The sequence below is a fragment of the Panthera pardus genome, unplaced genomic scaffold, assembly GCF_024362965.1.
Source record: "Panthera pardus isolate Hobbes unplaced genomic scaffold, ASM2436296v1 HiC_scaffold_2, whole genome shotgun sequence".
NCBI lineage: Eukaryota > Metazoa > Chordata > Mammalia > Carnivora > Felidae > Panthera > Panthera pardus.
Window position 1 is genome coordinate 19,720,779 of NW_026526765.1, and position 23,950 is coordinate 19,744,728.

At 36.0% G+C, this 23,950-nt stretch overlaps 1 protein-coding gene across 3 annotated transcripts in view; it reads right to left on the bottom strand.

The window, feature by feature from the left end:
- Positions 1-23,950, bottom strand: part of LOC109267758 (cadherin-10) — a 179,327-nt gene that overhangs the window by 134,454 nt on the left and 20,923 nt on the right. For 2 of the 3 annotated variants that reach the window (XR_008423673.1, XM_053906905.1), the window contains exon 2: positions 492-847. Coding sequence is in view for 2 of the 3 variants with exons in the window: in XM_053906905.1 (XP_053762880.1) it covers positions 492-722 (231 nt within the window). In the remaining variant the exon portion in view is untranslated. Of the gene's footprint in view, positions 1-491; positions 848-10,864; positions 10,915-23,950 lie in introns of those variants that run through there. The other variant, XM_019450741.2, reaches the window with a different exon arrangement.

Below are 23,950 nucleotides of genomic sequence, written 5' to 3' on the forward strand. Positions count from 1 at the left end.
ATAAGTTTTCTTATAAAAAAGCTATTTTTTTTGGCCTTAGGTCATATTTTTAATGACATTTGCTTTCTCATTCTATAGAATATTAAACTACTTTTAAATGTCTTTTCCTCCCTGCGAAAATCAAGAGCGATAGGAACCATTGCATATGTATCTATTTATCTATCTAGTCATTTCAAGTAGCCAGATTGATGTATAGTTTTCTCACTATCATTGATTTCTGACTACAAATTCTAAAAGCGTAATTTTAGTACTTCTTTAATCCATGAGGAAATGGACAGAATTAATTCTATCAAGTGAATTTCTACCTTTACCATGCTGTATTTATTTATTCTGTGGTTTTTCAAATTATAATTTCTATTCCATAAACAAAAATTGCTTTATGGATATTTAGAGAATAAAATTGATAAGAATGATGATCTTGATAACCTTCAAATTTTCCTAAGACATGTAAAGAAAGAATGTAAATATTTGCCATTTCAGTGCAAACTTACCTTGCCCACGTATTGGTAATCAGATCCTGTGTATTCCTCCAGTAAGAAAAATTGATTCCACATCCACCCACGTTTTTGACGATGCAGAATTTTGCCATCACTCCTAGGTACACGTGCACCTAAAATTCTTTGCTGGGGTACAGGAGTCCTTCTGAACATTATCTCTGGAGAACAGAAATGTGGCAGGCATACCCAGAGTAGAAATAGTAGCAAAAATTGGTATATTGTCATAGTTCACTTCTTGAAAATTTCCAACGTGGATGAAGAGAAAGCAGTCCTATTTTATTGAGTTGAATTTTACTGTGTTTCAACTGGTTTCCAACATCTCATCAATGTTTTGGACATGTTTCCAAAAGCTTCAAACAAAAAAACAAACAAATAAAAAAAAGTCAGTTGAAAACATTATGAATGTTACCTGTTACCTTAAATATGAAATTGATAAAGATTAGTAGCAAACAAAATACCTACTTTCCTGCTGTTTTATAAAACAATGATTACTTTTGGAAGATATTGCTTGTCTAGTAACATGTCAGCAATTTATGAAAAGATCATGGTAAATAATGTCTTTCAGACAAATTTTAAGGAAGGGACATATTAAGCTTTGTTTCTTTTTTCTTTTGTGATTATAACAGTTTTCAGGAATTATGATCCCTATATGGAGTAGGGATGAAGTTAATTTTGCACATCATTTTTTTCAGAGTAACAACATAAATTAAAAAACTGAAAACAAAATATTGATTTAATTAAAGCTACAGAAAACATGCATCTGTTGTGCGATGCAATGATATTTGAATGTTTTTAAACAGCAGCAGTTTCTTCCAATTTAATTCTGCTCAAAGGTAAAAGCAATATAAGAACAAATAAAACACTTGAAGTGCCTTTGGCTGAAAAGTTCTCTCTTCCCTCTTAAAGTAGAAAAAAATCACTACTAAAGTAGATCCATTTGTAATATAATTCATACTACTGTGTAGAGGGAGTGAATGACATTGTCAGCTGTACTCCCACTAGAAAAGTTCTGAGACTAGAACTCCACACTGCCCCAGCCTGACTAGGGAGGGCCATAGATTCCAGGCTGCTCTCCACCTCCCTCCCTCTGCTTGCTTCCTCAACCCAGGTAACCCTATTAAATATAAATCAGATTATGTCACTTATCTGAACAAAAAACTCACATGAAGTCTCCTCTCACTTTGATTAAAACCCAATGCCTTACAAAAACCTACAATTCTGTACTTGATTTCATGACTACTGGTCACTTCTCTGACCTCATATTTTACCCCAATCCCCCGTGTCACCTCCTAAAACTGACTCCTTTCCAGCCAAAGTGTCCTTCTTCTTTCACCTTGCAATACACTTCATATTCTCCTCTCCTAAACTAGAACTTTCTACTTTTTCCTTCTATTTGTAATGTTTTTCCACATAGAGGTCCACTTGGTTAGACTTCTTGCCTCCTTCAGGTCTTTCTTGAATCCTCCCCTAACATTCCATATATACCCATATACTATAAATGCTTTATTTTATTCGGGATGCATTCTGTCTCCCTGCTATAATCCCATGGGTTGTTTTGCTACTGTATAACAGACTCTTACAGCAGATGATCAATAAACATTTTAATTGAATAAATGAATATATTGTAAGTTGATTAAAAAATCTGAGTACCATTCCTTTTTCTATGTAGTTATGCTCCAACACTTATGTATGGAAATACATTTTTGAAATCATGATTACTTTATTTTATTCTTTGTTTATATTACTGTTAATCTTCACAATCTTGTTTTTATTTTAAAATCTTCTCTATAGATTGTTCTTTGTTTGTTTCCTGTTAGGTAAGGATTTTACTTCAGAATAGGATAAAACATTTCTTATAAAAAAGTAGTTTTGGTACCGAAGGATTGAGTTCCTTTTCTCTAATATGGCAAGCATTCTAAGTCTTGCAGCATTGACACTGACATTTATGCTTTCATCCACAATAATCTGTTAGCAATCTGCTTATTCTTTTCGGTTTTCTTTTATTAAGAAGATTTAAAAGTTAATGCAAACATGTTTTACAAATAAGATTAATGGTGAAGCAGTATTCCCTTGAGTGTATTAAATGACAGTGGAGTTCTCTACAGCATGTGAAGCATTCAAAATGACAGATGTAAACTGTATTAAAAAATCATGTATTGCTATACTTGGAGTATAGAAATTATCTGATACATACAATGATTTTACCTTACAAAGCACTGACATTACAGAAACTTAAACTGATTGGATTCTAAGTAATAGGAACATGTACCAAACCAATGTTTGTCTTTTTATGTAACAGGGCACGATAGATAATATTTCCAGAAACTTTCACTGTTCCTAAAAATTAGAGGGCAGTGTGTATAATTTACTGTATCTACTTTCTGTGAAAGCTTTAACACTTACTGAAGCAACATTCTCATTTCATCTCTTTTTTTCATTTTAAAAATATATTCCAGCAACTATAAGATATATTGGCGATCACTTTCAATGCAATTATAACTATCTATAATTTTAAAAGTTTAAGCATCAATATTTTGGGGAATAAGCAGGTGGAGATGATAACTGTGAAAATTGCTAGTAAATAATTGGAGCTCTACATACGCATGGAATTTTTTTTTCATCATTTTTCTGGTTTCTATTATTTAATAAGTTTCCTGTAGGGTCTATAGTACAATGTATTATTTAATACTGATTTAAAATAATTAAAATATGTTAAAAATATATTTTACATGAATTAAATATTTGATAAACCATTTCAAATGATGACAAGATTAAATAAAATTTTTAAAAGCAAAAGTTTTAATTTTTTTAATGATTTTTTAATTTATTTTTGAGAGAAAGAGTCAGAGAGCAAGCAGGGGAGGGGCAGAGAGGGACACACAGAATCCCAAGCAGGCTCCAGGCTCTGAGCTGTCAGCACAGAGCCTGATGTGGGGCTCAAACTCACAGACCACAAAATTATGACCTGAGCTGACGTCTGATGCTTAACCACCCAGGTGCTCCCAGAAGTTTTAAATTTTGATTATTTTGATTTATGATTTTCTTTTACTTTATTTGATTGGGCTTTTGGTCCCATATCTAAAAATCTTTGGGGACACCTGGGTGGCTCAGTCAGCTAAGCATCTGACTCTTGATCTCACCTTAGTTCAATATTTCATCTGTCCCTCGCCTGCTTGTGCTTTCTCCCATTCTCTTTCTCTCTCTTTCTCTCAAATAAATAAACTTAAAATCTATGCCTAACTTAAGATCAAGAAGATTCATCTCATGTCTTCTTTTCAAAGGTTTATTGTCTTAGTTCTAACACTTAGGTCTATGATCCAACTTGAATCAAGTTTTGTATATAGTGTGAGATATGAATTGAAGTTCTTTGTTTTGCATATGAATATCTAGTTTCCCAAGCTCCATTTGTTGAAAAGTCCATTCTTTCTCCTCTGTATTGCCTCTGTGCTTTTGTCAAAAATCAGTTTGTCTACATATGTGTGTCTATATATGTCTACATTTGCATTTTATATTTAAATTTTATAATTACCTTGAAATTTCTATATAAAAGCCTGTGAGGATTTGACTGGGATTGCATTGAATCTTTAGATAAATTTCGGGAAAATGGCCATCACAGCAACATTGACTCTTCTGACCTAAAAACCCTATATATCTCTACATCAATGAGTTCAACTCAGTAATGTTTTAGAGATTTCAGTGTACAGATCTTGCTTACTTTTTATCAAATATTACCCTAATATTTTCATATTTTGTTGTTATTTTTATTTCTAAACCACTTTATTGAGATATGATTGAGATACAAAAATCTGTTCATGTTTAATTTATACAACTTGATGAGCTTGAACACTGTTAAATACATTACTTAATAATGATTTTAAATCATTAAAATATGTTTAAATATATTTAAAAAAAAGACAAGCCAACAATATATAATATCATATTATATTTGGTTATAGACATATCTAGAATATACAAAGAATGCTCAAAATCCAAAAATCAAAAAGCATAAAGTCCAATAAAAATGGGGAAAGTATTTGAACCGACATTTTTACCTATAGAAAGCAAAAATGTACATGAAAAGGTATCCAACGTTGTTCGTTATCTGAGATACGCAAATTAAAATGACTAACTATTGGGGCACGTAGGTGGCTTATTTGGTTAAGTGTCCAACTCTTGATTTCAGCTCAGGTTATGATCTCATGTCTTAAGGTGGAATCTCAGTGCTGCTTAAGATTCTCTCTCTCTTTTTTCTCTTTTTCTCCCACTGCCCCTCCCCTGCTTGCTCACACACTCTCTCAATAAATAAATAAATAAATAAATAAATAAATAAATAAATAAATAAATAAAGTGACTATTAATGAGTGTTAGTGAGAATGTGGAGGAACTAGAACAATTCTACACTATTAATGGGAATGTAAAATTATATAATCTCCTTGGAAGATAATGTGGTAGACTGAAATAATGACACCTCAAAGACATTCACATTCTAATCCCTGGTACCTGTGGAATCTGTAAATATGTAAAAGGGACTTTGAAGATGTTATTAATTGAAAGATTGTAGAGATTTCAAGAGAGTATTTTGGATTATTTAAGTGGGATCATTGTAATCATAAGGATCCTTGTAGGAAGAAGGCAGGAGGATCAGAGTCAATAGTAAGAGATAAGATCACAGAAGCAAGGGGTCTGAGTGCCCTGAGCAAGAGGGCAGCAGCCAGCACGCAGGAAGCTTAGAAACTATAAAAGGAAAGCAGTGGATTCTCCCCTGTGGCTTCCAGATGGAACACGGCCCCTCGACACCTTGATTTTAGACTTTGACTTCTAGATATGCAACAACATAAATCTATGTTGTCTTAAGTCACTTGGTTTGTGGTAAATTGTTACAGTAGCAATAGGATTGGTAGATGCTTAAAACAGTAAAAGTACATCTACAATATAATCCAGTCTTCTGCTCCCAGGTATTTATAAAAGAGGAATGAAAGTATATGCTCATTTAAACGTTGTATATGAATGTTTACAGAATTTTATGGATAAGAGAAAAAACCTGGAAATAAGCCAAATGTTACAGGTGAATGGATAAACAAATTAGAGTATATCTGTACAATGCTATGTTACTAAACAATAAAAAAGAATGATATTTTTTGGTTTCACATGTAAGGAGCTTGAAATTACCACTCCAAGCTAACACAACACAAACTTGAACAGATTAAAAAACCAGCAATTCTTCTTGGATCCATAAGAGACAGAAGGACTCTGGGCAAACTACTGTTCCCAAGATTGGAGAGAGAGACATGTGAATAGAAGGAAACAAGACTTACCAGCAGAGACTCAGGAGCAGAAACCATCTTAGAACCAGTAATGGTAGAGGAAAACTGAACTATAATTGACAAATTAATGGAGGCTTAGTGCACACAACTCTCAAAATTAAAAACTCCAGGAGACCCAGCCATGCTGTTTGGGGAGGTGCTCCTCAATACTTGGAGATTTACCTATGGGGGACTCACCAGTTTCCTACAGTAAAATGTCATAAAAATCCCCATATGCTTTCAACAGGGAAGGAAATATTTTGAAATGCCTCCGAACACTGTGTTCCTAACAAGGTCTGCCCTCAGGGAAACTAGTTAACCAGAGCCTAACTTGGAGTATTATCAAAGCCTAACTGACCTGAGGGAAGGGAAATACAGAATTCAATCCCATATAGCCTTCAGGTTTCTCCTACAGAGGGAAAAAAAAATGAGGAATGCTTGTGAAGTTCACAGTATAGGGGCATAGGCTCACTAAAAGACAGTTACTAATCAGAGGCTATAGAACGCTTCCCCCGTCCCCACACTTAAACATCCCATCACTACAGGAACATTACAGCAGTTCCATTTCCAGTACAATATAACCAGCTATCAAGAAGAAAATTACAAGGGATACCAAAAGACAAAAAAAAAAAAACAAACAAAAAACACAAACTGGAGAGACTCAGCAAGCATCAGAATCAGACATGGCAGGAATGTTGGAATGATCAGACTTGGAATTTAAAGTAACTGTGGTCAATATATTAAGTGTTCTGATGAATCAGGTAGATAGCGTATTAACAACAGATGGGCAACATAAGTAAAGAGATGAAATCCTAAGAAAGAACTAAAAAGAAATGCAAGAAATAAAGAACACTGTCACATAAAAGATTAGGCTCATTAGTAGACTGGACATGGCTGAGAAAAGAGTCTTTGATCAAGAAGATATACCAGTAGAATCCTTCAAAACCTTACACATCCATCCTTATATATTTGTCTAAACCCATAGAATGTATAACACCAAGAGTGAACCATAAGGTAAACTATGGACTTTGAGCAATTGTGATGCATCAATATAGGTTATTCCTTGGTAAGAAAATATACCATTCTGGTAAGCAATGTTAATGGGAGAGGCTATGTATGGGGGGGGGGGGGGCAGTGGATATTTTAGAAATCTCTGTTCCTTCCTCTTAAATTTCTTGGAAACCTAAAAATGCTGCAAAAAATAAACAATTCATAAACACACACATAAAATAAAAATAGAGAATTGTATGAAACAAACCAACAGTTAATTTGTCCCATGTAAATTCTTCCTGGGTATGGTCTATGCAGCTAGAAACCCAGTTTTAGACTTTTCAACATATTGCTCTTTCATTATAAATATCACAAATAAATATTCTTTCACTAAACTCAAAATGTGGAACATCTTTGACACTTCCATTAATTCAAGCCCATCTCCAACATAGTCTATCAATATATACCCTTGTTTTTGTTTTCTTCTTCATAGTGGTCAGCTCTTTTTTTTGTTTTTCTTCCTATTGTATGTGACAACACACTATTTTACTTATTTATTTATTTTTTTATGAAAGAGAAAGAGAAAGAGTGAAAGTGAGCAGGGGAAGGGAAGAGGGACAGAAAGAATCTTAAGCAGTTTCCACACTCAGCAGGGAGCCTGATGTAGGGCTGGGTCTCACAACCTTGAGATCATGACCCGAGTCCTAAGTCGAAATTAAGAGTTGACTCTTAACCAACTCAGCCACCCAGGAGCCCTTATGTTTTTTTTTTTTTTTTTTTTGAGAGAGGCAGAGAGCAAGCGAACCAACACACTATTTTATGTCATCATTTCATGCAAAAAATGTACACTAACAGGTTTCCTTAACCTTCATTTTTTTTTACTTAAAATATATCCTGCGGGGTATTAGCTAAATTAATTTTCCAAAAACCACTTCACCCTGACCCAAATCAATTAAAAATTTTAAATATATCTAACTACCAGGATAATAACATGGAACCAAGTGATATTTAAAAATATATATTTTTTACATTATTTCTGATTGGTTATTTAGTTTCAAGCCTGATATGTAACTTTTTATGTACATAAACTACTCCCTCACTAATACATAATTCTGAATCTTGTCTAGGTATTTATACTTTATTGAATTTCCCTCACTAGTGAATTGTTACTGTGTATATATAGGTGTGTGAGTAAACATTTCTCTTTTTTTAAGTTTATTTATGCATTTTTGAGAGAGAGAGAGAGAGAGAGAGCACTCACATACAAGTGGGGGAGGGGCAGATAGTGAGGGAGAGAGAGAGAGACATGATGCCCGATCCCCAAAACCATGAGATCATGACCTGAGCTGAAATCAAGTCAGATGCTTAACCAATTGAGCCCAACTAGGCACTCCAACATTTCTTTATTAAGTAAAAAATATGTTTTAAAAAAGTCTTTCTGAATCGGTTGGGTTATTTCTGGTGAAAAATAAAGGCTAAAGTTTAGAATATGAAAATATCATTGTAAACGGAACTATAATTAGAAGGACTCAAATGGGCTGAGACCAAAGTTAAACTATTTCTTGCCATGAAAATGCTAAAAATTAATGAAATTATATAATTTTATTTCCAGTTAATAAATTTATTTTCAAGAAGCCCTTTCAAAACCCCAGTAACGTATTTTAATCTCAAAAATAATTTCACATGAGTATCACAAGAATCATTGAACCATCGCTGAGCATTCATTCTGCATTCCCGTAATTCCTTTAGACCAGTGTTTTGCAAACCTTAATGTACATTTACATCTCCTGGGGCTCCTGTTAGAAGTCAGTGTTCTCATTTAGTGGGTTTGGGTGGGGCACAATACTCCTCACTTCTAACAAGCTCCCCTGTAAGGCCAATGAGGCTGGCCTACACACTTTGAATAGAAAAATCGAAGGACTCTCTAAACCTAAGTCATCTTCAGAATGTGTTTATGACTTTCCCTTGTTTAACGACTCACAGCTCAGGTATGTGTCCTGTTACACTTTCAGGAAAATAAAATATAAGGTGATTATTGCGGGAAGATAATGATTATTTCCAAATAATCAAGTTTATTCCAGAATTTTTTTTTTTAATCTGAAAGATCTGTTTGATTAAAGTCAGTACACTACAGCAATTATTCTGATCATGCTACAAACTCTGTTTTCCTTTAGATTTACGTTTTCAAATGTTTGGATTTCATTTCACTTTTACAATCACAGAGTTTCATTATTCTTCTAAAATATTTATCAAAACCATTTTTCTCTAAAACATATTAATTTTATTTATATATGTAAGCAAAGAATGGCAGATCACAAAATATAATAGACATTTTGACTCATCTCAATAATTAATTAGGTCTCTACACATCACAGATGATCCATTGAGCTGTAATCCATCCTTGGCTAATAAAAGGAATTAGTCATTCTTCAGTCAGCTGATTATGTTAAGATTTTAATGTACCATTTTCCTAAATTTTCTTTAATTTTACCATTTATAACAATAGAAAATCCTGAAGATTATTAAGACCCAATCCAAGGCTCTATGGATGAATAATTTTAATCCTTTAGAGGTTTATAGCACCAATACAGCCTAATGAAATTTCAACATTGAGAAAGAAAAGAACATTTTTCAGGTATGTTTATACAATTTAAGTGAGCCAGCGCATACTAAATACTTCCTTTTTATGCATCTGATACCATTTTATGCATCTAGTAAAAAGCACTATGTGAAATAACTGAATCAAAGCCCTACACTTAGGACTCAAATAATGTGAGTCCATATGCTTAATCCTATTTTCCAAGCATTCATTACACATTACCTACTGTGCTCTAATGTCATAGGAAATATATAATTCTAAATTGAACATTATCACTCTATTTTAAGTACGTGTTTGCATATGTATCTCTGTTTAGATTGTAGGTTTAAAGCATGGTTTTATGTCTTGAATCAAAAGTTACACATAAATGGATTGCACAAAATATTCAATAAATATTTTTGGAATTGAATATTATTATTCTAAAATATTTCAATGAAAAGGAAACGATTTATTTTTCTAAAATGTACAACATGGCATCAACGACCATTTGTACCGTTTTATGCTCATATCCTGTTTATATACAACATCACAGAACTCACATAAAACATCAGTCAAATAGGAAATCAGTATATGATTTTTAAATGAAATACGTAACACAAAGTATCAGATAAGTTATCAAACATTGCTAGGAATGTTACAAATGCAGACAGAATTCCAAGAAGCTCCAATCCTTGTTACTCTTCTCAGATTAAAATTTCCCTCTAAGCAAAGCCCTTTGAAATGAATTTTAGTCCCCCAGAGTGTAACCTGCACGCAAACCAGTAATATACTTCTCCAGCTAAGCCACATGCTAACATTTTAACATGATAATTAGCAAAAACAGACAAAGCACACAAAAACCGGGTGCAGTGGGTCGATAAAGCATGTGGCAGGAGTAAAGAGAAGCATTGGTGAGTGAGACACATAAGTTAGTGTGGCCATTTTCTCTAAGATTCCCATTAATAAGCTAAAGAATAGCACCCAAGAGTTTTTGCTTCACTCTCAGCAGCCTTTGTAACTTCAGTAGCGACTGTGACAGTCCCAGATGTAACGTGATCCTCGATCAAGTTAGCAGTGCTAATACAGCTGTGACATTACACCTGCTGCTTCCTGGAAGTCTCATTCTACTGTAGCTAGGATTTATTTCACTGTGTGGAAATTGGTAGCAAGAATGCTCTCAGGGTAACTTAAAGATGTTAGGATAAAACCCATCTGGTACCCAATTGTCTTTGATCCAGGGCTTAAACTGCTTCTGAAAAGCAATGAATAAAGAGATGGGGAGAAAGAGCTTGAGAATTTTATTAGGAATTCCTTACCAAGGTAGGGTGTCATTCCTCATTTAATGCATTCTTGGAAGAACATCAAGGAAAAACTTCTATAGCTAGAAGGAAAAACCCCTTAAAGATCATTTCCTTTCAAAGTTACTTATGTGAAGACCTGTGCATGTACGAATAAATAGCGTGCAAACAATCACAACACACTTCAGAGTGTCCTACTATGTGAATGTGTAGTATATGCACTGAATCGGGATTTACTATACAGCAATCTGTGTTCTTGCTGGTAAACCTAAAAGTACAAAGAGACATGACATTAATTTGTAAAATTATTCAAAGGTACAAACGTGGAAATATATTATCGGTCATAAAGATATACTTAATTTATAAATATAGTGGATTACATGTGGATTAGCGCAGTCATCATTAGACAGATCTTTTTGGCATGCATTTATGAGATGGTCAGGCTTAAATAAAAGAAGCAGACACTTTTATCAGCACTAACTTTTAATTCTAATTATGCTTCAATATTTGCACAATACTAAAAAAGCCCATTTGGAGATAGCCTATCTTATCTCTATATGGAGGCCCATTACATAAAAAAGGATTAACTCCTAAATTATGCATCTGTAGCTGGAATATAAAATTGGAATAGTGTTGCGTTAAATTTCATTTTCTTGGGGGCAGAAAGGGACTAGATTGTAATTTATTTTCTATTTTTCATAATGCTTGGCTCAATGTTAAATAGTACTTTCATCATATATTTCAAACTGAACCAAAAAGACAATAAAAGATTTATTTCTTTATTTTCTAATATTTATTCATGTTTTTAAGTCTTAAAGGTATCGATGCTTAAGTATGCACTCTAAGACATAGTGTGAGTTTTGTAGCTACTTAAAATATTAAGCTATATTATAATAAGCATCCCAATGCACTAGGTGTACCAATATTTGCTTGTGGATGTATTTTTTTCCCACACATTTCAATGGACTGTGTTTAGAATTTTCACTACGTCGATGCAGTCACTGAGGTTCAGGATTGTTCTCTCAGCAACGTTCATGGAGCACTGTCTGTGTGCCATACATTCTACTGTGTGGAGGCTGTCAAATGTGAACAAAGCTGAAACGATTCTCAATATCTAAGAATTAACAGTGTTGATGGGTGAAAAGAGCCCCGAATCCAAACATGGAAGCTCTGAGAAATCTTTTTGCAGGAAATCATATCGTAGATGACACACAGGGAAGAGGAGACAGAGTGTCATCTTGTGAACACTTGTGCATATTGTATGCAAGCATGTGCAGTGGTTAAACTGAGTTCTGGCAACATAGTGGGATGGAATTGTTTTCCATGAATTGGAATGACGGATCATGAATATGCAATGGGTCACAAACAGGGAAACAACTGTACAAAGCTCATGTACAAAAAAAACGAGCATGATAAAATGGAATCATTTCATTTTGATTGTATGACATAATTTCTTAAGATGTCTAAGCTCAAACCTAAACTTAGGTCCAGGCCTGTTATAATGCAGAGTCCAAGCCATCTAATTCTTCAGCCACAGCCTTCCCTATCTTAGCCAGGTTGGTCTTATGACTTCCATGGGCCCCTTGAGGACTTTTTCCTCGATAAAACATAATAGCAAACATATTTTACAATGGCATTCATATAAGGACACATATATTAATATTACATATTAAAGAATTGTCTTTGATATAAAAGTTTACTTTTTGGCTCTGATTTTAAAAGAAATAAAAACACTTCCATGGGCCCCTCCCCCAAAGTAAGGGGGACCCTAAGCTCTGTGCCTACTGTGCCTAAGGAAGAAATTGTGCCTGGCCTTAGCACGAACATATGGGTTAGAGCCCCATGTCCGGCTCCGCAATGACAGTGCAGAGCCTTCTTGGGATTCTGTCTCTCCCTCTCTCTGCCCCTCCCCTGCTCATGCATGCTCTCTCTCAAAATAAAATAAATAAACTTAAAAAGAAATAGTATTACTGTCAGCACAGACCCCAGCATGGGGCTCGAACCCATGAGCCACAAGACGAGCCCTGAACTGAAATCAAGAGTCAGACACTTGGGGTACCTGAGTGGCTCAGTTGGTTAAGCATCAGACTTTGGCTCAGGTCATGATCTCGTGGTTCATGAGTCTGAGCCCCACGTCAGCTCCTTACTGTCAGCCTGTCGGCACATAGCCTTCAGATCCTCTGTCCCCCTCGCTGCCCCTCCCCCAGTTGTGCACCCCCTCAAACAAAAAGAGTCAGACGGTGAATCAACTGAGTCACCCAGTATCAAGTACTTTTGAACTGAGTTTCAGAAATAAATTTTTTCTCCCATAATTTAATCTGACAGAGATGGAAACAGTTTCAAGAGTAATGTTATATGATGTGCTCACTCTCCAGTAGTTCGTGTCATAACCAGAAATACAACTCAGGTCATCCGATTTCCCTTGCACCGTTCTGAAATGTCTTGCATAATTTAATAATGAATAGATGTTATCATGATTAAAACTTACACTGAAATACTGTTATCGAGAAGACATCCTGGCTAGCTTCCAGTTTGCTGAGCACAGAAAAGATGAACTCACTGGAGTGGGGAGATCTGACACCACAGAAGTGTTCTGAATTACAGACCACAAAAGCATGTGGACATATACACATTCCGGATACAGAATATTTATTAAAAATGTTAGCAAAAATGTGTTTGGACATGTAATGTCCACAGAATGCTTTGGACTTAAAACGTATGATTGTCATGTTGAATTTTAAGTATAAAGTCGCTATTCGAGTCCCTTTGAGAACAAAGGTTCAGTAGCAATCCTTCTTTTTAAAGAATTATGCCTTTAGGAGGAAAGTTGGAATTGATGGCAAATTAGTTAATAAAAATAATTAACATTTTTTCTTGAAAGGTATGGCTACATTTAGTCGTTTCTGTCCCCTACTCTAACTTTACACCCTGTTCCTGGCCTCATCAGTACCATTCAATTCCCTGCTATGCCTCTTGGAATTCCAACTGAAATACAGCTCTCAGTCTTTCACATGATAAGTTTTATGACCACCTATTTTTTTTTAATTTTTTTTAACGTTTATTTATTTTTGAGACAGAGAGAGACAGAGCATGAATGGGGGAGGGTCAGAGAGAGAGAGAGAGACACAGAATCTGAAACAGGCTCCAGGCTCTGAGCTGTCAGCACAGAGCCCGACGCGGGGCTTGAACTCACGAACCGTGAGATCATGACCTGAGCCGAAGTCGGCCGCTTAACCGACTGAGCCACCCAGGCGCCCCTATGACCACCTGTTTTTAAAAGTTTTGGTTTTCATGTATGTATATCTGACTTTTTTTGTAGTATAAACACCAATGGAAGAAACACATCTGTAATTATTTTTAACCATTAGAAAGTATTACAGTTTATAAGTCTGCTTTACTGAATCATTTACTGCTTAAATCCAGGGTAATACCAAAAAAAAAAAAAAAAAAAGTCATATAACAAAAATCTACGCTTACTGAAGGCAATGAAATTTATAAGCTTTCAGATAATAGAGGAGATTATTCACTGGTCCCTGAAACAATTATATACTTGACCTATATTCAGTCACAATCACTATGAGAATCACAAAGATGCATCATTTTAATAAGAATTAAGTGAGTCAAGATCAGTGCCAGAAACAAAGTGGTACATCTAAATTCTGGACCATTAAGACATAATCTATAAAATGGCATCTCCTCAGTTAACTGCAAACGACTGTTTCAAGCTGAATGCTGTTCAGCATTTCCTAGCTCCCTTGGATACTAGGTATATCTTCTGTATATAACCCCTTCCTGTGTACATGACACCTTCTGATTTTCTGCGTGGCATTCTTTTTACATGGTGTTACTTCCTGACTTTTTGATTACTCCTCCAAACATGCATTCTGCATCTTAGAAAAAGGCATGTTTTTATTGCTTTGTGCATTTGTGTGTGTGTTTGTATTCTTGTGTGTGAATAGTTTTTAATGGACTGAGTTAATCAAAGAAAGTATTATCTAGCTTGCGTTTCCATTTGAGGACATTTTACCTTATTTTCCTGCCTCCCACTACCACCAACAAAGAATCATAGATACCTGGGGGTGGGGAGGTGAGTGGGACATACAGAAAGGAAATTGAGTGGAGATTGAGTTTTCTCACTTTTATTTTCTCGTAGGTCAGTTATGTAATGAGAATAAAGGGTCACAAAGAAGGCATATGCCTCCAGTCCTAATTTCTTAAAATGGAAGACTCCTGTATTCATTCAACATTTCTCCTGATTTCTTTTAGTAAACATTTATATTCACCTTTTTAAGCACAACACATTGATCGCTTCCATAACTTATCTTGGATGATAGCAGTTTCATTTGATGCTAAAACTCTAAAACCTAGCTGGTTTCCATTCTTAAAATAGGAGTAGGACAACTACAAGGGAAGAGATAAAACACCTGTGGTATATCCATACGAACAGAGAACACAGTGGTGGGAAGCACAGCACTGTGCATAAGTAGAGATATCAGTTATATCAGGTATATACACACACGCACACACATATCAGCAGTGGACTCATACGTCTAATACTGAATTTATCTTAAAGTTCCACAGCATTGGGAAAAGGATGATAAAACTATATGACAAGATACACAAAAACTAAAATATCATTTAAGATCATATGGCTCGTAGTGGTCCTTTCCAATTCCATCCCCTCAAATATTGTATATGTCTGCTGTGTAGTGCAAATGTGCATTCTAAGTTTGCAACTGCAAAGTGTGATTGCAAAATCACAATTGAAAACAAATTGTGCCATTGGAAGAAATAAACCAATACAGGAAACTAAAAAAAATAGCTTTGGTAGACTTTACATAGTATTTCATTTGCTAAAGTCAGTATAAATAAAGTCTATAAATGTAAAGAACAAAGTTTTAATTTTGATTTTTAGTTTGATTAGGTAGATTTATCACCATAACTAAAACTGATAATGAAAACTATAGTAAACTTATAGTAAATTTCATTATATTTTTAGAGTTAATTATCAAATAAGTAAACTTCCAAACACTATGAAGCCTAGTATCTTCACTTGCCCTGTACCAGAATGGTAACAAAGTACGAACTGACTACATGTGACATAAAATAAATTCATCTTGAATAGTAAGATAGAGATAGGTTGAATGTAAAAGAATATACAATATTTACCATGAGAACACTAATTATAAAAAATATGGACTGGCTAAATTAACATCAGATAACGTAGACTTCAGAACAAGGAATATTACCAGAGAAAAAGAAACTATATAATGAAAAAGGGCCAAATCACATAGAAAATGCAACAATAATAAATGTGTAGACAGACTTCAAAATAGATTACGCAAAAATTTATAAACTGATAAACTGAAAAGCTTATAAACTGATTTATAAAAAAATATCAGTAATTACACAATTACAACAGTGAACTTTAACATCCCTCCCAATAATATCAGCAAAGACTTTCTTTTCAAACACACATATAAGATGCAGTGAGAAGGCCACATTCTGGGCAGTAACATGAGTCATAGTATATTTAAGAAGACAAATTATACCATATTTCTCTAACTATAACAGATTTAAATGAGTAACTAATGAGAGAGAAAAACCTGAATATCCATAAATATTTAAAAATTTAAAAAACTCTTAGACCTGGGTCACAGAAGAAGTACCATAATAGAGTAGATTAGATTAGATTAGATTGGATTAGATTAGATTTTTTATTTTAGTTTATCTTACTTTAAATTTTTATTTAAATTCCAGTTAGTTAACATACAGTGTAATACTAGTTTCAGGTGAACATTCTAGTGATTCGACATTCCATATAACACCCAGGGCTCATCACAAATGCACTCCTTACTCCCCATCACCCATTTCACCCATCCTCCCACCTATCTCCTCTCTAGTAACCATCAGTTTGTTCTCTATAGTTAAGAACCTGTTTCCTGGTTTGCCCCTCTTTTTTTGTTTCCCCTTTGCTTGTTTTGTTTCTTAAATTCCATTTATGAGTGAAATCATATAGTATTTGTCTTTTTCTGACTGACTTATTTTGCTTAGCGTGATACTCTCTAGCTCCATTCATATCATCACGAATGGCAAGACTTCATTCTTTTTCATTGCACTTTCTAATCCATTTATCAGCCTATGGACACGAGCTATTTCCATAATTTGGGCATTGTTGACACTGTTACTACAAACACCAGGGTACTTGTTATCCTCTTGAATTAGTACTTTTGTAATCTTTGGTTAAATATCTAGTGTGCAATTGCTGGATCATAGGGTAGTTCTATTTTTAACCTTTTAAAAACCTACGTACTCTTTTCCAGATTGGCAGCACCAGTTTGCATTCCTACCAACAGTGAAAGAGGGGTCCCTTTTCTCCACACCCTTGCCAACATCTGTTGTTTCTTCTTGTGTTGATTTTAACCTTAATAAAATTTAAAAAGCCAGGATATTTCAAAACTTGTAGGATGTCGCTAATAAAGTGCTTAAAGGGAAATTTAAAGCATAACATATCAATTTCAGTAAGGAAAAACATGTCAAATCAATTAAGCTTTTTTAAAAGACATTTAAAAGAAGAATTCTTCATAAATGATGGAGACAAAAGAAATATATATGTAATAACTATATATTTAATATAGATAATGATACATTTTATTAAATATATTATGTCTTTTATAAGAAACATAAAATGAAAAGAAAATTCATAAACTTGGGGAAAATAATTGCAAACACATATGTGATAAAACATTTTCCATAATACATTAAAAAATACCAAAGTCAATAATTAACTCACTTAAAAATGGGCACAGGCTCCACAATTACAACAGCATACATATGCCAAATAATGACATAAAGAGATGTTCAACATCAGTCACCGTTAATAAAAATTTGAAAAGTAAAACCACAATGTTGACCACTACACTACATTAACTAGCTAAAATAAAATTTCAAAAGACATTAACAGGTGCTGGCAAGGATACAAAGTAAATCAAACTTCTATACTTTGCAGATGATAATGCTGCATATTATAGCCACGTTATTTATTTTTTAATATGAAATTTATTGTCTAATTGGTTTCCATACAACACCCAGTGCTCATCCCAGCAGGTGCCCTCCTCAAAGCCCATCACCCGCCCTCCTGCCCCATCCACCCCCCATCAACCCTCAGTTTGTTCTCAGTTTTTAAGAGTCTCTTATGGTTTGGCTCCCCACCTCATCTCTAACTTTTTTTTTCCTCCTTCCCCTCCCGCATGGTCTTCTGTTAAGTTTCTCAGGATCCACATAAGAGTGAAAACGTATGGTATCTTTCTTTCTCTGTTAGACTTATTTCACTTAGCATAACACTCTCCAGTTCCATCCACGTTGCTACAAAAGGCAATATTTCATTCTTTCTCATTGCCACGTAGTATTCCATTGTGTATATAAACCACAATTTCTTTATCCATACATCAGTTGATGGACATTTAGGCTCTTTCCATAATTTGACTATTGTTGAAAGTGCTGCCATAAATATTGGGGTACAAGTGCCCCTATGCATCAGCACTCCTGTATCCCTTGCGTAAATTCCTAGCAGCTATTACTGGGTCATAGGATAGATCTATTTTTAATTTTTTGAGGAACCTCCACACTGTTTTCCAGAGCGGCTGCACCAGTTTGCATTCCCACCAACAGTGCAAGAGGGTTCCCATTTCTCCACATCCTCTCCAGCATGTATAGTCTCCTGATTTGTTCATTTTAGCCACTCTGACTGGCATGAGGTCGTATCTGAGTATGGTTTTGATTTGTATTTCCCTGATGAGGAGTGACGTTGAGCATCTTTTCATGTGCCTGTGGCCATCTGGATGTCTTCTTTAGAGAAGTTTCTATTCATGTTTTCTGACCATTTCTTCACTGGGTTATTTGTTTTTCGAGTGTGGAGTTTGGTGAGTTCTTTATAGATTTTGGATACTAGCCCTTGGTCCAATATGTCATTTGCAAATATCTTTTCCCATTCCTTTTAGTTTTGTTGATTGTTTCCTTTGCAGTGTGGAAGCTTTTTATCTTGATGAGGTCCGAATAGTTCATTTTTTGCTTTTATTTCCTTTGCCCTTGGAGATGTGTTGAGTAAGAAATTGCTGTGGCTGAGGGTAGAGAGGTTTCTTCCTGCTTTCTCCTCTAGGTTTTTGATGGCTTCCTGTCTCACATTCAGGTCCTTCATCCATTTTGAGTTTATCTTTGTGAATGGTGTAAGAAAGTGGTCTAGTTTCATTCTTCTGCATGTTGCTGTCCAGTTCTCCCAGCACCATTTGTTAAAGAGACTGTCTTTTTTCCATTAGATGTTCTTTCCTGCTTTGTCAAAGATGAGTTGGCCATACGTTTGTGGGTCTAGTTCTGGGGTTTCTATTCTATTCCATTGGTCTATGTGTCTGTTTTTGTGCCAATACCATGCTGTCTTGATGATGACAGCTTTGTAGTAGAGGCTAAAGTCTGGGATTGTGATGCCTCCTGCTTTGGTCTTCTTCTTCAAAATTACTTTGGCTATTTGGGGCCTTTTGTGGTTCCATATGAATTTTAGGATTGCTTGTTCTACTTTCGAGAAGAATGCTGGTGCAATTTTGATTGGGATTGCATTGAATGTGTAGATAGCTTTGGGTAGTATTGACATTTTGACAATATTTATTCTTCCAATCCATGAGCAGGGAATGTTTTCCCATTTCTTTGTATCTTCTTCAATTTCCTTCATAAGCTTTCTATAGTTTTCAGTATACTGATCTCTTACATCTTTGGTTAGGTTTATTCCTAGGAATTTTATGATTCTTGGTGTAATTGTGAATGGGATCAGTTTCTTTATTTGTCTCTCTGTTGCTTTATTATTAGTGTATAAGAAGGCAACTGATTTCTGTACATTAATTTTGTATCCTATGACTTTGCTGAATTTATGTATCAGTTCTAGCAGACTTCTGGTGGAGTCTATCGGATTTTCCATGTATAATATCATGTCATCTGCAAAAAGTGAAAGCTTAACTTCATCTTTGCCAATTTTGATGCCTTTGATTTCCTTTTGTTGTCTGATTGCTGATGCTAGCACTTGCAAAACTATGTTAAACAACAGCGGTGAGAGTGGACATCACTGTCGGGTTCCTGATCTCAGGGGGAAAGCTCTCAGTTTTTCCCCATTGAGGATGATATTAGCTGTGGGCTTTTCATAAATGGCTTTTATAATGTTTAAGTATGTTCATTCTATCCCAACTTTCTCGAGGGTTTTTATTAAGAAAGCATGCTGAATTTTGTCAAATGTTTTTTTCTGCATCGATTGACAAAATCATATGGTTCTTATCTTCTATTTTTTTAATATGATGTATCACATTGATTGACTTGCGAATGTTGAACCAGCCCTGCAGCCCAGGAATGAATCCCATTTGATCATGGTGAATAATTCTTTTTATATGCTGTTGAATTCGATTTGCTAGTATCTTATTGAGAATTTTTGCTTCCATATTCATCAGGGACATTGGCCTATAGTTCTCTTTTTTTGCTGGGTCTCTGTCTGGTTTAGGAATCAAAGTAATGCTGGCTTCATAGAATGAGTCTGGAAGTTTTCCTTCCCTTTCTATTTTTTGGAACAGCTTGAGAAGGATAGGTATTATCTCTGCTTTAAATGTCTGGTAGCATTCCCCAGGGAAGCCATCTGGTCTTGGACTCTTATTTGTTGGGAGATTTTTGATAACTGATTTAATTTCTTTGCTGGTTATGGGGTCTGTTCAAGTTTTCTGTTTCTTCCTGTTTGAGTTTTGAAAGTGTGTGGGTGCCTAGGAATTTTTCCATTTCTTCCAGGTTGTCCAGTTTGTTGGCACATAATTTTTCATAATATTCCCTGATAATTGCTTGTACTTCTGAGGGATTGGTTGTAATAATTCCTTTTTCATTCATGATTTTACCTATTTGGGTCATCTCCCTTTTCTTTTTGAGAAGCCTGGCTAGACTTTTATCAATTCTGTTTTTCAAAATAACAACTTTTGGTTTCATTGATCTGCTCTATAGTTTTTTTAGATTCTATATTGTTTATTTCTGCTCTGATCTTTATGATTTCTCTTCTTCTGCTGGATTTAGGCTGTCTTTGCTGTTCTGCTTCTATTTCCTTTAGGTGTGCTGTTACATTTTGTATTTGGGATTTTGCTTGTTTCTTGAGATATGCCTGGATTGCAATGTATTTTCCTCTCAGGGCTGCCTTTGCTGCATCCCAAAGCGTTTGGATTGTTGTCTTTTCATTTTCATTTGTTTCCATATATTTTTTAAAATTTCTTCTCTAATTGTCTGTTTGACCCATTCATTCTTTAGTAGGGTTTTCTTTAACCTCCATGCTTTTGGAGGTTTTCCAGACTTTTTCCTGTGGTTGATTTCAAGTTTCATAGCATTGTGGTCTGAAAGTGTGCATGGTATGATCTCAATTATTTTATACTTATGAAGGGCTGTTTTGTGACCCAGTAGGTGATCTATCTTGAAGAATGTTCCATGTGCACTCGAGAAGAAGGTATATTCTGTTGCTTTGGGATGCAGAGTTCTAAATATATCTGTCAAGTCCATCTGATCCAATGTATCATTCAGGGCCCTTGTTTCTTTCTTGATCCTGTGTCTAGATGATCTATCCATTGTTTTAAGTGGGGTATTAAAGTCCCCTGCAATTACCACATTCTTGTCAATAAGGTTGCTTATGTTTGTGATTAATTGTTTTATATATTTGGGGGCTCCGTATTCAGTGCATAGACATTTATAATTGTTAGCTCTTCCTGATGGATAGACCCTGTAATTTTTTTTATAATGCCCTTCTTCATCTCTTGTTTCAGTCTTTAATTTAAAGTCTAGTTTGTCTGATATAAGTATGGCTACTCCAGCTTTCTTTTGACTTCCAGTAGCATGATAGATACTTCTCCATCCCCTTACTTTCAATCGAAGGTGACCTCAGGTCTAAAATGAGTCTCTTGTAGACAGCAAATCGATGGGTCTTGTTTCTTTATCCATTCTGATACCCTATGTCTTTTGTTTGGAGCATTTAGTCCATTTACATTCAGTGTTATTATTGAAAGATATGGGTTTAGAGTCACTGTGATGTCTGTAGGTTTCATACTTGTAGTGATGTCTTTGGTGCTTTGTGGTCCTTGCAACATTTCACTCACAGAATCCCCATTAGGACTTCTTGTAGGGCTGGTTTAGTGGTGATGAATTCCTTCAGTTTTTGTTTGGGAAGACCTTTATCTCTACTTCTATTCTGAATGACAGACTTGCTGGATAAAGGATTTCAGCTGCATATTTTTTCTGTTCATCACATTGAAGATTTCCCGCCATTCCTTTCTGGCCTGCCAAGTTTCAGTAGATAGGTCTGCCATTAGTCTTATACATCTCCCTTTATAAGTTTGAGCCTGCTTATCCCTAGCTGCTTTCAGAATTTTCTCTTTATCCTTGTATTTTGCCAATTTCAGTATGATATGTCATGCAGAAAATCTATTGAAGTTACTTCTGAAGGGAGTTCTCTGTGCCTCTTGGATTTCAATGCCTTTTTCCTTCCCCAGATCAGGGCAGTTCTCAGCTATGATTTGTTCAAGTACAACTTCAGCCCCTTTCTCTCTGTATTCTTCTTCTGAAATTCCTATGATATGGATATTGTTCCATTTGATTGCATCACTTAGTTCTCTAATTCTCCCTCATACTCCTGGATTTATCTCTCTTTTTCTCAGCTTCCTCTTTTTCCATAATTTTATCTTCTAATTCACCTATTCTCTCCTCTGACTCTTCAATACGTGCTATGGCTGCCTCCATTTTATGGTGCACTTCATTTATAGCATTTTTTAGCTCCTATTTCTTAGTCCCTTGATCTCTGTAGCAATAGATTCTCTGCTGTTCTCTATGCTTTTTTCAATCCCAGCAATTACTTTTATGACTATTATTCTAAATTCTTATTCTGTTATATTGCTTAAATCGTTTTTGATCAATTCGTTAGTTTTCGCTACCTCCTGGAATTTATTTTGAGGAGAATTCTTCCATTTCGTCATTTTGGGTAGTCCCTGGGGTGGCTCCCAACTGCAGGGCACTTCCCCCATACTGTCCAGAGTAACTTGTGTTGGTGGGCGGGGCCACAGTCAGACCCTATGTCTGCCCTCATCCCACTGCTGGGGCCATAGTCAGACTGGTGTGTACCTATCTTCCCCTCTCCCAGAGGCAGGACTCACTGTGAAGTGGTGTAGCCCCTGTCTGGGCTATTTGCATACTGCCAGGCTTGTGGTGCTGCTTCGATGCGATCTGGCCAAGGGTGAATTAGCCAGGGTGGATCCACAAGATGCACAGGGGCCTTGAGGGGCAGGCTTTGCTTGCTTTGCCATCAGTATTCCCCTGTGGAAGGGGCCCTGCAGCACTGGGAGGGAGGCAGACCGGTTGGAAGGATGGATCCACAGAAGCACAGTGTTGGATGTTTGCAGCAAGTACGGTGACTGGAACTGGCTCCCTTTGGGATTTCGGCTGGGGGATGGGGGAGGGAGATGGTGTTTCCCAGCACCTTTGTTCCCCACCGAGCTGAGCTCTGTCCTCCCGGGCTCAATACCTCTCCCTCCCAGTGTCCTCTCACCCTCCCGCTCTCCGCTCTCCGAGAGCAGAGCTGTTGACTTATAACATTCCAGATGTTGAGTCCCGCTGGCTGTCAGAACTCACGTAGTCCTGCCCCTCCGTTTTTGCAAGCCAGACTCGGGGTCTCTGCCTTGCCGGGCAGGCTGCCCCTCCACCGCCCCGGCTGCCTCCCGCCAGTCTGTGTAGCGCGCACTGCCTCTCCGCCCTTCCTACCCTCTTCCGTGGGCCTCTTGTCTACACTTGGCTCCAGAGAGTCCATTCTGCTAGTCTTCTGGCAGTTTTCTGGGTGATTTAGGCAGATGTGGGTGGAATCTAAGCGATCAGCAGGACGAGGTGAGCCCAGCGTCCTCCTACGCCGCCACCTTCCAGTCTCTCCCCCAATACCACCTTTAAAGAGGGACTTCCCTGGAGAGTTCAGACACCCCAAGCAGTGCCAGTGACAAGATTACAGCTGTGGGGTGTGATGAGCCCACATACAAATTCTACACTAACACTCTTTCTTGCAGGCTCCTTACCATTGTGGAAAGATTCATTCATTCAATAATTCACTTACTGAGCCCTGTGCTGGGGGCTGGGACTGCCTATAGCCACTTTAGAGAAAAAAACGAGATTTCTTAAAATGTTACACATGCACTCATCATTTGATCTAACATTCTCATTCTAGGTATTTGTTCAGGAGAAATAAACATA